At 44.2% G+C, this 13,777-nt stretch overlaps 1 protein-coding gene across 3 annotated transcripts in view; it reads left to right on the forward strand.

The window, feature by feature from the left end:
• Positions 1-13,777, forward strand: part of SYTL3 (synaptotagmin like 3) — a 90,640-nt gene that overhangs the window by 8,196 nt on the left and 68,667 nt on the right. For 2 of the 3 annotated variants that reach the window (XM_081250708.1, XM_081250710.1), the window contains exons 2-3: positions 4,122-4,750; positions 6,684-6,902. In XM_081250708.1, the coding sequence (XP_081106834.1) occupies positions 4,641-4,750; positions 6,684-6,902 (329 nt within the window). In that variant the 5' untranslated portion in view covers positions 4,122-4,640. Of the gene's footprint in view, positions 1-2,066; positions 2,644-4,121; positions 4,751-6,683; positions 6,903-13,777 lie in introns of those variants that run through there. The other variant, XM_081250709.1, reaches the window with a different exon arrangement.

The raw sequence follows: 13,777 nt of genomic DNA on the forward strand, positions 1-13,777 counted from the left end.
CCTAAAACCCAATAATATGTTGAAAAATGAACAAGAGAATGATACACACAGTTTAATTTGTAAGTGACCTGAGAAATCATTGGATTCTCTAGTTCAGTGGTTTGTAAACCCCAAGGACCCAATGCTCACCCTTTATAGGGAATATTTTGTAGTTCACCTTTTGCTGTCTGGAGTTGGAATTCATGTATAATTTACCTACACCAATAACAACAACAACAATAATACGTCATTACTGTAATAAAAGGAGAAAGAAAGGGGCAGTAAATTATAAGAATATAATGTGTACGCATATATGTAAACTACATCAGAAGACACAGTGAAGTTGTCAAATGTTCGCATACATAGAATCACATTGACTAGAACATCTACAAATGCAGACCATTACCAGTATTATGGCATTAGTGATTCAAATACTACAAGCCATGCTGCCCTTGGTGATGCAACTCTCTGAAATGATAAACAATTTTTGTTAAAGTTCTAAATGAAACCAAGTACAGTCTTTCTTCAATTTACACAATAGTTGCATTCTGGAAAACTCAGAGTATGTGAAAACCCTGCAAAATATACTTTGTGTTTCTATGAGTTAAAATCTATTATCAGAAAATTATACTTTTTTCCTAGTTGAATTATCTGGTAAGATAGCCAACATTTGTATGGCAAGGTAACTCTTTGTCATTGTGACAACCAAAAGCACCCCACAGATATCTACAGGGAAGCATGGTACTGCCCCTACTGAAAAATCCTGAACAAATCCAAATAAGATGAAGCACCTGTGGCTTAAATGTGTGGAATGTCTAAGCCACCAAGCCAGTTGGGACACTAGGAGGACACTGGTAACCAAAGAGAAAACATCCTCCTAGGTTTTCTGTTAAATCTTGAAATGAATGATCCTGGGGTGACGCTTTATCTAAGCTTTATCCCTGTGTCAACTTGGAACAGCAGAAAGCACCATGTTTTGGTGTGTATTTGAAAGGCTTTCAATGAACTATAATTTGGTGCTCCATCCTTAGTTAATTTGAAATCAATATAATGATGATACATGAAGCACAGTTTTGCATCTTCTGCCAAACCACTGCTCAGATAGTTGGTTGCCTTTTTGGTCCGTGCCCTTTACACCTCGAGAATGCCCTTGTTTTCTTTCGGTTTATCAGAACTATAAACACCACTTTGATTTTGGGTTTTGTTTCGTTCTGTTTTGTTTTGCCTTGGTTACTAGGAAGGTCAGAGATACAGCTAATGCTCAAATACAGTGACTGTTTCACCGCAGGTTCCTGGTAGAAATTGTCTGGCCCTTTTCGTTCTGGCTGCTGTTTCTCTGACTTTAATCGTCCTCTCTGTGCTTTTATTGTGAGCTACATCATATTCTTGTGAGAAGTAGGATAGAGTATAAATTACCAGTCATTAATCCTGTACCCTAAGCACCTGAACAGTGCCTGGCACTTGGGTGCTTTATCAACATTTACTGAATGAATGGATGCTGGATGGATGCTGGAAACGAACTCAATTTCACTTTTCTGTAAATAGCAGTAGATGGCCACTAGGGGGAGGAAGAGCGCCCACTCCTCCCTGCAGAGGGCTCTCTGAGGCCACAGGCATGCGTTTGTTAGAGAACAGTAGTGTTTTTAAATAACGGAATCCTGAATTTCTGGAATGGGTAAGGCCTTTCCCCCTGAAGGAGTGAACACTGAGTGCTCCAGGAGCACTCTCTTCCAGCCCAGGGCTGCACTGCTTCTGCTAGACAGCAACGTCCAAAGGCCACATGGAGAGAAAGCTCAGTGCACAGATCACATGTTTTGAGCCAAGTGCAAAAATCTTCATTTAAAACACTTGAGGGGGCTTCCCTGGTGGCGCAGTGGTTGAGAGTCCGCCTGCCGATGCAGGGGACACGGGTTCGTGCCCCAGTCTGGGAGGATCCCACATGCTGCGGAGCGGCTGGGCCCGTGAGCCGTGGCCGCTGAGCCTGCGCGTCCGGAGCCTGTGCTCCGCAACGGGAGAGGCCACAACAGTGAGAGGCCCGCGTACCGCAAAATAAATAAATAAATAAAAATAAAATACTTGGGCTTCCCTGGTGGCGCAGTGGTTGGGAGTCTGCCTGCTGGTGCAGGGGATGCAGGTTCGAGCCCTGGTCTGGGAGGATCCCACGTGCCGCGGAGTAACTAGGCCCGTGAGCCACAACTGCTGAGCCTGCGCGTCTGGAGCCTGTGCTCCGCAACAAGAGAGGCCACGATAGTGAGAGGCCCACGCACCGCGATGAAGAGTGGCCCCCACTTGCCACAACTGGAGAAAGCCCTCACACAGAAACGAAGACCCAACACAGCATAAATAAATGGATTGATTGATGAGCTCCTACCCCCAACATCTTAAAAAAATAAATAAATAAAATAAAAAACACTTGAGAATCAGACAAACAGGATAGTACTTGGCCTAGTAGTATGGTTAATAGGTTAGAAATAAGAAAAAAGCAGGAAGAACCGAGGGCATGTTTAGAAGAAGTAGGCTCATGACGTTGGTGACACGGTGGCTAGTTTGCACTTTACCACTTACCACTTGATTACATGCTGTTTCCCAGCACTTTCCTCTTTCCCAGAGACTCAGAGCCTTGGGGAGCTCCATCTATTCATCTGGAAACGCGGGCCCAAGGAGGTATGTGGCTTTGACTCTGGTGGGGCTGGAGCCCCAAGTCCTTGTCCCTGTCATTTTCCCACCGTCTACATAGGACACCTTTTGGGAGCAGGCACTTGGGAAAGCTTGGCTGGAGACCAGAGGCCAGGAGCGTCCCCTTGCAGCCCTGGGCTTTCCTACTTCTCATGCAACCTCTGCAGTTTGGGTGGGCCACGTATTTTAACTTTATCCTACAATAGAGAAACTGACAGATAGAGAATCCCTTAAGCCAGGGGTCCTTAGCCTGTAGGTCCATGACCTTGGACATGAAAAAATTTTACATCATTGTTTTCATTAACCCGTAACTAAAATTTAGCATTTCCTGCAATTATGAGTATAGGCATTGAACCACAGTAGAACTAGCAGGACTGGTGACTGCCACAAATAGAAATCACAGATATTTTTGTGCCACATTGTGTGTTGCAGATATCTGAAAACATTGTTTACAATCATCACTACTTTGAAATTACAGTCGTTAGATCACTGCTAGATTTCATGCATTAATGGACTCATATATTACTATGTTATAATCTTTAAAAATTTCAGTATAATCGATTTCCTTTGTAATAATGTATTTTATTTTATGCACTTAAATACAGAAGCTTCACCAGATGACCAAAGATTAAGAATCTCTGCTTAAAGAAATGATTCCTTGGGGTTCTATTAACTTCTCATTCATTGATTTGCTATGAATCATAAATTAATATAATGTGAATTTCTGTTGCAGCCGAACAAAGGGAGTTTAGCTTCTAAAGAATTGAAAGGAAGTCTTATTACTAAGGAATTCATGTAGATTTGATAACAAAATGGCCTTATAGAAAGTACATCAATTAGATCTGCATTTTCTGCTTTTCATTGACATGCAACTATCCAGTGCTTTATCAATTCAATGCCATCTTCTTTGTTGGGGGGAAGAACAGATTGAAGGTGATGTGTGTCCAACCTCACTGATGGCAAAAGAAAGTAGGAAGAATGTATGCAGAACCTGGCAACTAGCATTAACCAGAAACAAGACCCCAGGCATAAGGCAGTCACTGAAGACCATTAAAGACCATAAATAATGGGTAGATTGAGGTTGTGGTGATATCCCTTTATACATACTTAATTGATTAAACATTTTTTTTGAGTTTTGAAGTTAACTGTAAAAATTACAGTTAGCAGTTGAGAACGTGGTTGTTCTAATGTATTTTCAATTAGGATGATGTACGTTAAATATAGACCTATATGCCTCTAATCACTCAAGATACAGAAGTCATATTAGAAAAATTCAAGTGTATAAGTTTGAGGCTTTTAGAAACATGAGAAGGCCAATTTAATAAAATGTAAAATCTTACGTTATCCTCATGGCAGAAAAGGCAAAGATCTGTCTGTGTAGAGCATTTTGTCTTTTCTGGACTAATGCTGCAGTATAGGTACATCAGCCAGGAAAAATGATGCCATTTTTATTGTCTTTTCTACAGGTATTGAACTGGCTGGGCGTTTAACCATCATTACTGCTACCTGTAAACATATGAAGGGGAAGTTTAACTTCTATAGTCGTTGATACGCTTCTTACTGCTCTTCGTAAATTCCCTCAGATTGGGGATTACTTCTGCTTTGCAGAAATTATCTGCAGGGGGCCCTGCATAATTTATAACAATCTCTGGCAAAACCTCAGAAAAAAGATATACTTTTGACTTAGCCGGATGTCAGAGGCTGTGGCAGGACCCAGGGAACAGGCTCCCCAGGTGGCATGAGGCTCTGGGAGCGACCATCCCAACCGAGGGACGGCCTCTTGGAACTTCCTTCTCCTGAGGAGTGTGACACAGTTAAAAAGGAAGGAAAAAGAGAGCCACAAGCAACACAGCTGCCAGTGAAATAGGAGAGGGGTTGCTTTCAAAAGCACGTGGGGCTCTCACTGGACTCTCTGAGCTCATCCACAGGACAGGAGCGCAAGGCCATGGAGTAGAACCTCAGCGTGGGTCTAAGAAGAGACAGAAATGGCCCAAGAAGTCAGCCTGAAGTCCCTCCGGGAATCAGAGTGCGAGGCGATCCTCCAGGTCCTGTACCGGGACCGGGAGGTGCAAAACGTCGAGGAGGAAAGGAGACGGTATGCTGTCAGTTAGTGGGTGGATTCTTTCATTTTTTTCTTGGCTTTTTCTGCTTGGAGGCTGCTTCTACCTGGCGTATCGCTGCTTGCTTCCTGCTCAGCTTCTTTCTGACAAGAGTGGAAATGAAGGGCTCTAGGGGGAAGACTGCCTTTTGTTTTTCCTTTAAACTAATGATAAGTTTGCTGTCTGTCAGCTTGTCCATTTGCCTACTTGGCAGGAATAATTCAAGGGAAGCTTTCAGGCTTCTCACACGCCCTTCAAGGGAAAGACCTCCGGCTAAGGGTTTTCCTAAATTATTTTTGGTGGTAACTGAAGGCACAAAGAAAGCAGCTTAGAAACAGCAGATCTACTGGAATCCATTCCTGTGCTTTTCTTTGCTTTCTTTTGCTTCCCAGCCGGCTTTGAGGGAAGGGGGAACCTGCCCAGCCCGCTCTCCGACTGAGCTGTCAACAGACAGCCTCTTCCCTCTCTCTGAGCTCCGCGGGCTGTTGGACGTTAAGTTTAACACTTAACAAAGCAGGGCCGGGCGGTGTCCGTGGTTAGCTGTCAAGATCCATCTTTAATATGGTGATGTTTTGTTTATCGATCGATGTTTATGGAGAGTGTGAGGTCTAGAGATTAAGTAAATGGAATGGGCTTTTTGGTTTTGCTTTGTTTTTAATGGCAGAACTCCTTCAGAGTCTGCCGAGAAAAATAAACATATAAAATAAAACTTTGGACCACCAAATGTCTGAGGAAGGAGCGAAAATGTCTGGTTAACTAGAAGGTACAATGTTCTTTTTCTACCCTCCCGTTATCCCAAAGCTCTCTAAGTGTACTTATACTTTCTTCCACTAAAAAGATACACTGAACAAAATGGATTTTTCTTTGATGATTCAAGATCTTTCGGTGATTTAGAAGCATCGTTTTGAATATCAACAAAGTAACATGGCTACCGTGGTAAAAGGTTTTGTTACAAAGGGTACTGATTCTAGAGCAAATCCTGAAAGTTGGATATAAGCTTGTTTCTTGGGGTTAGCTTCTCTCTTCTAAAAGTAAGTAACAGTAGGGCTTCCCTGGTGGCGCAGTTAAGAATCCGCCTGCCAACGCAGGGGACACGGGTTCAATCCCTGGTCTGGGAAGATCCCACATGCCGCGGAGCGGCTGGGCCTGTGAGCCATGGCTGCTGAGCCTGCGCGTCCGGAGCCTGTGCTTCAAAACGGGAGAGGCCACAACAGTGAGAGGCCCGCGTACCCCCCCACACACACACACACAAATAATAATAATAATAAAAGTAAGTAACAGAGACATTTCATAAAAGAGTATTCTGGCTAATGATACCTTCTGGGATCCAATGTATAATGTCCCTTTGCACTAGGGCTCACTTCATTGTACAGCAGAAACTAACACAATATTGTAAAGGAATTTTACTCCAATAAAAAAATGTTTTTAAAATTTATTCCATTAAAAAAAAAGCATAGCATCAGTTAAATAACTTTATTGGGGAACTGAAGACAATAGCAGGCATGTACACTGTATATTTATAGATCATTCCCTGCCTTGCATTTTAGAATTGATGCCATTTTCTGCATTTTTCCTCTTCTTTCACTGTTCTTGCTTGCTATTATAATGCCCTTTGGGCACAGAGGGATGAACCTAGAGCAAAATCAGCAGCTAACTCCTCCGTGCCAGCCATAGTGTTTATGCTTTGCCGTTTAATCCTCACAGCAACCCTGGGAGGTAAGGCTTGCACAGCCGAGAAAACCTCTGAGCCTCTGAGACGTCGCAAGAGATCCTGGTTCACACAGCCGTGTTGGAACCCGGGGGTGCTGGATGCCGACGCCCCTTCTTTCTCGCCATGGCTGGTGCTGTTGGGGTCCTTGCCACGTAGGAATTTGGCTGGCATCTGTCCTTCCACTCACTCGCTTCTTATCGTTTAACTCTGGGCCACAGGAAACTGAAGACACACCTGCAGCATCTCAGGTGGAAAGGCTCGAAGAGCGGGAGCCAGGAGTACCAAGAGAAGTCCTGTGCCCGCTGCCAGCAGGCCCTGGGGCTCCTGCTGAACCGGGGGGCCGTGTGCCAGGGCTGCAGCCACCGCGTGTGCGCCAAGTGCCGCGTGTTCCTGAGGACGACCCGCGCCTGGAAGTGCACCGTGTGCTTTGAGGACAGGTGAGGATGGGGGGTGGGTGAGGATGGGCCAGGGAGCCTCAGAGATGGTCCAGGACAAACTGGTGATAAAGACAGCTGTCACTCCTCAAACTTAATCGGGAAATGTTTGCAGAGTGCTTAATATGGAGCTGCCTTTCTAGAAGTGGAAGTTATTGTAATCCAAAAATGCGTTTTTTTTTTAATTTACAGAAGTTTGTTTGTAATGGCTGAGGGTCAGTTAAGGTAGGAGTTAAGATTCCTGTCAATTTCTTAACTGGTTCATTTTGTTAGTTTTCTTAGAGCTTAATTTATCTCTGAGGAAAAGTGGAGTGAATTGTAACATAGAGAATATTAGAGTGTCCTGTGCAGCTTTATTAAGGCCTTTTTGAAGGAGGCAAGCTGACCTGTATTGGATGCTCTACTAAAGAAATGGGTATGCTTTCTATTAGTGATAGCGTGAATCTACATTTATTCTAATCTTTTGATGTTGTGAGGTTTTAAAATATTTTAAACATGGAATCAGCATTTTTGAATTACCAGTTTTGAAAATGATAAAGAACATCTGTGGCTTGATCTCACACCGTTCGAAGCACGGACGGGCTGGTCGTCAATTCCTTGGAAACACGGGGAGTGTTTCTGCCTCTTGTGGGGTAGCGTGCACAAGGACATCACAGAACTTATGAGAGGTAGATATGTTCGTCTGGTGGGAATCTAGGAGAGGAAGCAGAGACTGAGATTTGAAAACAACTTGTCAATGTTGCTGTAGATGCGTGAGTGCCCCGGGGGACTAAGACTGTGAGAGGTGCTTACACAGTGTGGGCACAGCAACTGGGTTTTCTCTCCCACTAAATCGGAGGATTGTGTCTGTGGGCATCCCGATACTAATCTCCTTAAATTTCCCATCCCTTTGCAAGGCTTAATGTATTTCAGTCAGTCAGTCATTCGAAGGCCGGTTGTTCAACCAGATTTCCTTGTTCCTAAGCTCCCCCTCTCTGAAGCAGCACGCCAGGTCACTCCCACGTGGTCAGAGTTATCTCCACACATCTCGCATTTCCTCAGTTTGTGAAGCCAATGCCCTGCAGGCTTTTCTCAGCTTGAGAGGGAAAGACCAAGATTTACTGTGAGCCGCCTGGCCGCCCTTGTGCTCAAGCAGGTCTGGGCTCTTGAGAGAGGAGGAAAGGTCCTAAGATCTCCAGTCAACCATATATATTTGGTTGATAAACACTAATGATAAACACTGCGTAAGGTATTAAATTCTTCAGCACTTTTTCTTCATCTAGTGGTTAACTATAAGCCACAGGGTTATAGGAGAGGGGCTGAGGCAACCTCCCAGGAAGCTGGCCCTGCTGAAGTCTCTGCCCTGGAGGGCACCATGCCCGGGTCATTGTAACTTCACCGCTCTAAGCTCATGAAGCGTGATTTCTGAAACCCCAGCTTCCTTATGTTGAAATAAGGATGTTTTTCAAAATATCTAAGATGACTGCCTTGCTCTGAGTGAACTGACCTAGGAAATCGTTTGGGGAGAGAGCTAAGTAATTTATAACCCAACTCCCCCCACTCCCCGCCTACTTTCTTCGAAGCTCTCTGTTCTCTCTCTCTAGTTTTGTCCACGCTGGGCTGCCTTCCAATCCTGGGGCCAAACCAAAGAAAAGGCTTGGTAAAACTTGAGGCTAGACGATAGTCACAACTGAACTGGGACCTGGACAGGTTTTGGACCCTATCACTTTCCTCTCCCTGCTTCTTCCTCAGCCTAAGACTCATTCCTCAAGAAGTGGATTTGCTGTGGGAACAGGAGAGAAAATAGGTTTTAAAATCAAGAAAGAAGAAGCTCTAGGGTAGCAATTTTTAAAAAGCAAAAGCAACGTACAGATTGCTGCAGTCAGTGCCAAGGTCCTGTGACCAGCACTGGCCTTGGGCTTGTGTTGAGGGTCCAGGAGACACCTGAGGTTTCTGCCTTCTGGGCAGGTTTTCTCCTGAGGAGCACAGGAGCTCAGAGGACGGAGAGGCGAGGGAGGGCTGAACTGGCTCAAGGTGACTTCCCAGAGCACCCAGGTGGGAGCATTTCTGGAAGCGGGTCGGGATTAGAGAGGGAGACAGACATTGTCAGGGAGAGGGAACATCGTGGGCATGAGTGTGGACCACTCACCATGTGGGAGGCTGTGTTAAGCATTTCTTGACACCAAATGTTTTATTTAAATCTTCAAACAATCTTACGTGACAGCTACCACCATTATCTCAATCTTATAGGGGAAGGAACGGAGGCTTAGAGACACAAGGGAGCCCGAGGCCATGCGGTCAGTAAGCCTAGAACCAGGTCTCCAGAGTCCCGTCTCTTCTTTTTGTTTTAAATTTAAATCACTGTGAGTGATCCAAAATTCTTTTTAATGGTAAAAATGAACACATACAAGTACGTAGAATATTACAGAGCCCGTAACAGTGTGATGTGGTGCTCTGTTAACACAGAGATGCATACCAGCTGTTGTGAGTTTCAAGGGCAGCTTATCAAACCTTGTGGTACACTTTTCTTTCATTTTCAAAAAGATACATAAGCAAAATTATCTGGAAGACTATATATCAAAGAAATGATTCTCTTTCTCTCTCTTTTTAAATTTCTAAGGTCCTTGTTGTTTTATCTCTTTTATATTTAGTAGTGTATATCTGTTCATCCCAAACTCCTAATTTATCCCATCCCTTTTTGATCTCCTCCCTCTCCTGCCTTCTGGGAGACTTGCCCGGAGGGACGGGGTCTTAAAAGCCACTCGGAAGACTTTGGATTGGAGGCTGTAGGAAGTGGGGTGTGAGCATATGCACTTTGCCAGAAGAAAGCCAGGTGAAAGTCTGCCTGCATCCTGCAGGACAGACTCAGGAGGGGAAGATGAAGGTGAATGAAGCAGGTGAAAGTCTTTTCAGTGAACAAGGTGTGAAGGGATGAGGCTGGCGCCAATAGAGAAGGGGAATGTGAGGGACAGTTCAACAAAGGGGTGATGGAACTTGGTCATAGGGGATGAAAGAGGGAAAAGTGAAAAAAAGTTCTGAGGACTAGCAAAACTGATAGCTCTTCATGCTTAACTGGAAGAACAAAAGGAAATAGAGAGTAAAAGAGAAGCAACAGAAAGAACTAGGTAAACAAAGGCAAGTGGGAAAGGACTTAGAAGGGAAGGTTGGTTGAAAGTTGCGTCCAGTGATGGGGGCCGTGTGTTATCCTTAGCAGGAGCCATCAGAAGAGGGGTGACTTGGGAGAAGGAAAGAAGTCAGATTCCTAGAATTTGGAAAATGTAATCTTTCAAATTTCAGACTGATACGCCCAGTATTTTCATAATCCCATGTTTTGGTAAAATACCGAATCACCCCTTTATATCCACAAGGCAAATAACTAATGTATGAGAATGGAATAATTCCAAATCATTATTGTAAATCCTTCTGCTCTTCAAGTGAGTAAAAGGTATAACTCTATAAAAGATTGAAAAGAAATTGAATGCCAGGTATGGTTTAACAGATTTGGCCAAGGAAGGATTTTAGCTTGGTGCCAAGGTTAAAGTGACATTTTTCTACTGCTTCTCTTTGTTTCAGAACTTGATTTCTTCTTTTTTCTAATCTGATTTTTAGCATTGTCGATAGGAACTATGTTAATTCGTTTCACATGAAAAAGTACATAGACAAGTTAAATATACTGAGTAAAATATTTCACACAGCTGTACATTTATAAATTTTCAAGAGGTTAGCCATAAATTTTCAAAAGGTTAGCCACTAAGATTAATTTCACAGAGAAAAAGCCTTTTGTTCTTTGAAATACAGTTTTTTCTTCTTAGTTCTGACTTGGAGATAGCATCTGTTTTAGTTCTCACAAGAACGCTTGGCTGTTGCACATGGTATAGGTACACTGCTTTCTGTGGGAACAGGATAGATGATAATTACTAAAGGATCATGATATTCTTTTTATCCATTGGCCAAATGAGAGCAAGGATTACTTAACAGCCTCTGAAGCCTTATGTTACCAAACGTATAGTGAAAAAGTGGAAATTTATGGGGTACGTTTTGAAAAAGTTTATTTTTGAAAAGCTTATTTTGTGCTTACTGAAGGGAATGTTTTCACAGTAGTTTGAGTATCATTTTTATTGTTGCTGTTGAAGTTGAAATTTCTTCTGTGGTCAGCACTTGATTAGTCATGGCAGGTGTTGCTTTTAAAGCCTTTTTGAGATGAGTAAGCTTTCCATACCCTTGAGTTCATACTCGAAGTTATCAGCTCACTCAGTTCAGCTGAAACTTTTCGCCCTGCAGGAAGGTCAGTGCCACGAGGCCATTTTCCCAGTCTGGCACTCAGCGTGGTGGTGAAGTGCTGCCTTGGTTAAAACTCTGGGCTGAAATGTAGGCGAGAGTTAAGGATCCTGGAGACGTCAGGACACCAGACAGGCTGTACGTCCTTTCCAGTCATGTGTTCACAGCAATTTCTACCATAACAGGCCCATGTCCATAGATCAGACCAAGAGTGCACTCTAGTGCCAAATAGGAGTCATGGGTGGATTTACCGATTTTAGATGATTCCACTGCTGCACTGTTTCATGAATGCAGGTATCTTTGAGACCATGATTTCCCAGTTTGCAGGTCCTTTATTTTGATTCATTTTCAGTGAACTGAAGTGTCTCTTCAAAGATTTTTCTTCCTAGAAGAGCATGTGGGTGGCATGTGTCCTAAGCCATTGCCTATCTGAGGATGCCTTCGGTAGCCTTTTCTCATGAGTAAGGACTTCACTGGCTTTTAAATCTCAAGTCCCAACTTTTCATCTCAAAGTTCAGTTAATGTGTTATCGTTGTCTTTTGGAATTTAATGTGGCAGAGACATTGGAGACTAGCTTTATTTTTATTTCTTTACTGATCATCTGGATTTTATGTACTAGAAGCATATTGGTTTTTTGCCGTATCCTTGTAATTAAAAACAGTTTCCAGTACATGCCTGGGTCTGAGTCTCTCCACATTGATTTTTATGGAATAAGGAAAGTTCCTTTGAGCTGCCTGTCTCTTTCATTTGCTTGTTTTGTTTTTTTAAAAATTACCTTTTACTGTGGCAAAATACACATAACCTAAAATTCAGCATCTTAGCCATTGCAAGTGTTTAGTTTAGTAGCATTAAATATATTTGAAACCATGGGTAATCGTTAGTCAAATCCATTTCACCGGCCTTCACTCATCAAGGTCATCTACAAGACTTGCAGACCCTCCGTTATTGTCCTAAACAGTGAGATGTTTGCCAGAGTTGTTTTCCAGGAACTTGGAGTCAGCTGCGTCTAGTTAGAGCTGAACTGGTTAAGACTGGCCCAACCCTCCAACTGGGCATGCGCAAGCGTCCGGGTGTTGACCTTTTGACGTCAGAGGGCAGAAAACTCCATCCTCAGGTGGTGCTGAGCTCCTCCATCTTCCCACGTGCATAGAGCTGTAGCCTAGTTACTACGCAGAAGGGCGATGACCCACCTTTTTCCAATCACCTTTCCCCACGCTCCCCACGCTGCCCACGCTCAGACCGCCCAGCGTCTTTATCCTTCATCCCATAAATGCCTCGAGCCCCTTGCCCTTCAGGAGGTGGATCTGCGGTCTGTTCCCTGTCTCTGCGCTGTTTGTTGCTAACCTCAGCGTCCCAGCGTTTCGGCTTGCTGAGCGACGGGCAAACCAACTCGGCTAGGTAACTCGTTCGCGTTACTATGCGACCATCAGCACCATCCGTTTCCAGGCTTTTTCATCTTGCAAAACTGAAACTGTAACCGTTAAACATTTCTCGCTATTTCCCCCTCCCCGCCAAGCCCCTGCAGCCCCCACCCTACTTTCCGTCTCTCTGAATTTGGCTACTCTAGGTCCCTCACACAGGTGGAATCATACAGTGTTTGTCTTTTTGTGACTGGCTTATTTCACTAAGTATACTGTTTTCCAGGTTCATTCGTGCTGTAGTATATTGCAGAATTCCTTCCTTTTTAAGGCTGCATCACATTCCTTAGCATGTATGTATCTTTTTTTTTTTTTTTTTGCGGTATGCGGGCCTCTCACTGTTGTGGCCTCTCCCGTTGCGGAGCACAGGCTCCGGACGCGCAGGCTCAGCGGCCATGGCTCACGGGCCCAGCCGCTCCGCGGCATGTGGGATCCTCCCGGAGCGGGGCACGAACCCGTGTCCTCTGCATCGGCAGGCAGACCTCCAAGCACTGCATCACCAGGGAAGCCCTGTTTGTTTTTTAATGGTAGCCGCTAATGGGTGTGAGGTGGGAGTTTGCTTATTTTTTGACTCTGTAACATTTTCTTCAGTCTGGTCTAATTATTCTGATTATTCTTCTATGCTACTTGCCCTGGCTTCTTCGGGAATAACTTGGGTTGGCCTTGTTCTCTCTCCTACATTTGTATTATTTTCTCCTTCAGTATTGAATGTCTTTTTCTCTCATGTTCTGCGACAGCACAGCTGACTCAACTTTCCAGACGCCATTCTGCTCCTTCCTGTTGGTAAAACAGCTGTTCTGCGTTTGCATTGTTCGTTTTGTAAACCTTCCTTTATTCTAGTCTGTTGTCTCTTCACTTCAGCCTGGCTGTTCCTTATGTCTTTGTTTCCTTTTCATGGAGGCGGTTTTTAAATGCTTTTGGAGACAACTGCTTTCTGAAACTCTGCCTGGTTCCCGCAGTGATGCACCTTGAGTAGCTGTTCCTGGTCTGCAGGACTCTGTTTCTCCTGCCCGTGGCCTTTTGTCAAAGGCTCTGCGTTGTCTTCAGACATCCACGTTCAGGGTTTGCCAACAGAGTGCACGCTCCTTGTCTCTGTGGTCTCGTGACCTGTCGGTGGTGGTGGAGTCCCTTCTTAGATCTGTGGGGAAGACAGGGTGATGCACAACGTCCGACTCGATTTCTGTTTGAGGCTTTAACAGGTGC

Source organism: Mesoplodon bidens, assembly GCF_964165515.1.
Source record: "Mesoplodon bidens genome assembly, chromosome: 12".
Lineage (NCBI taxonomy): Eukaryota > Metazoa > Chordata > Mammalia > Artiodactyla > Ziphiidae > Mesoplodon > Mesoplodon bidens.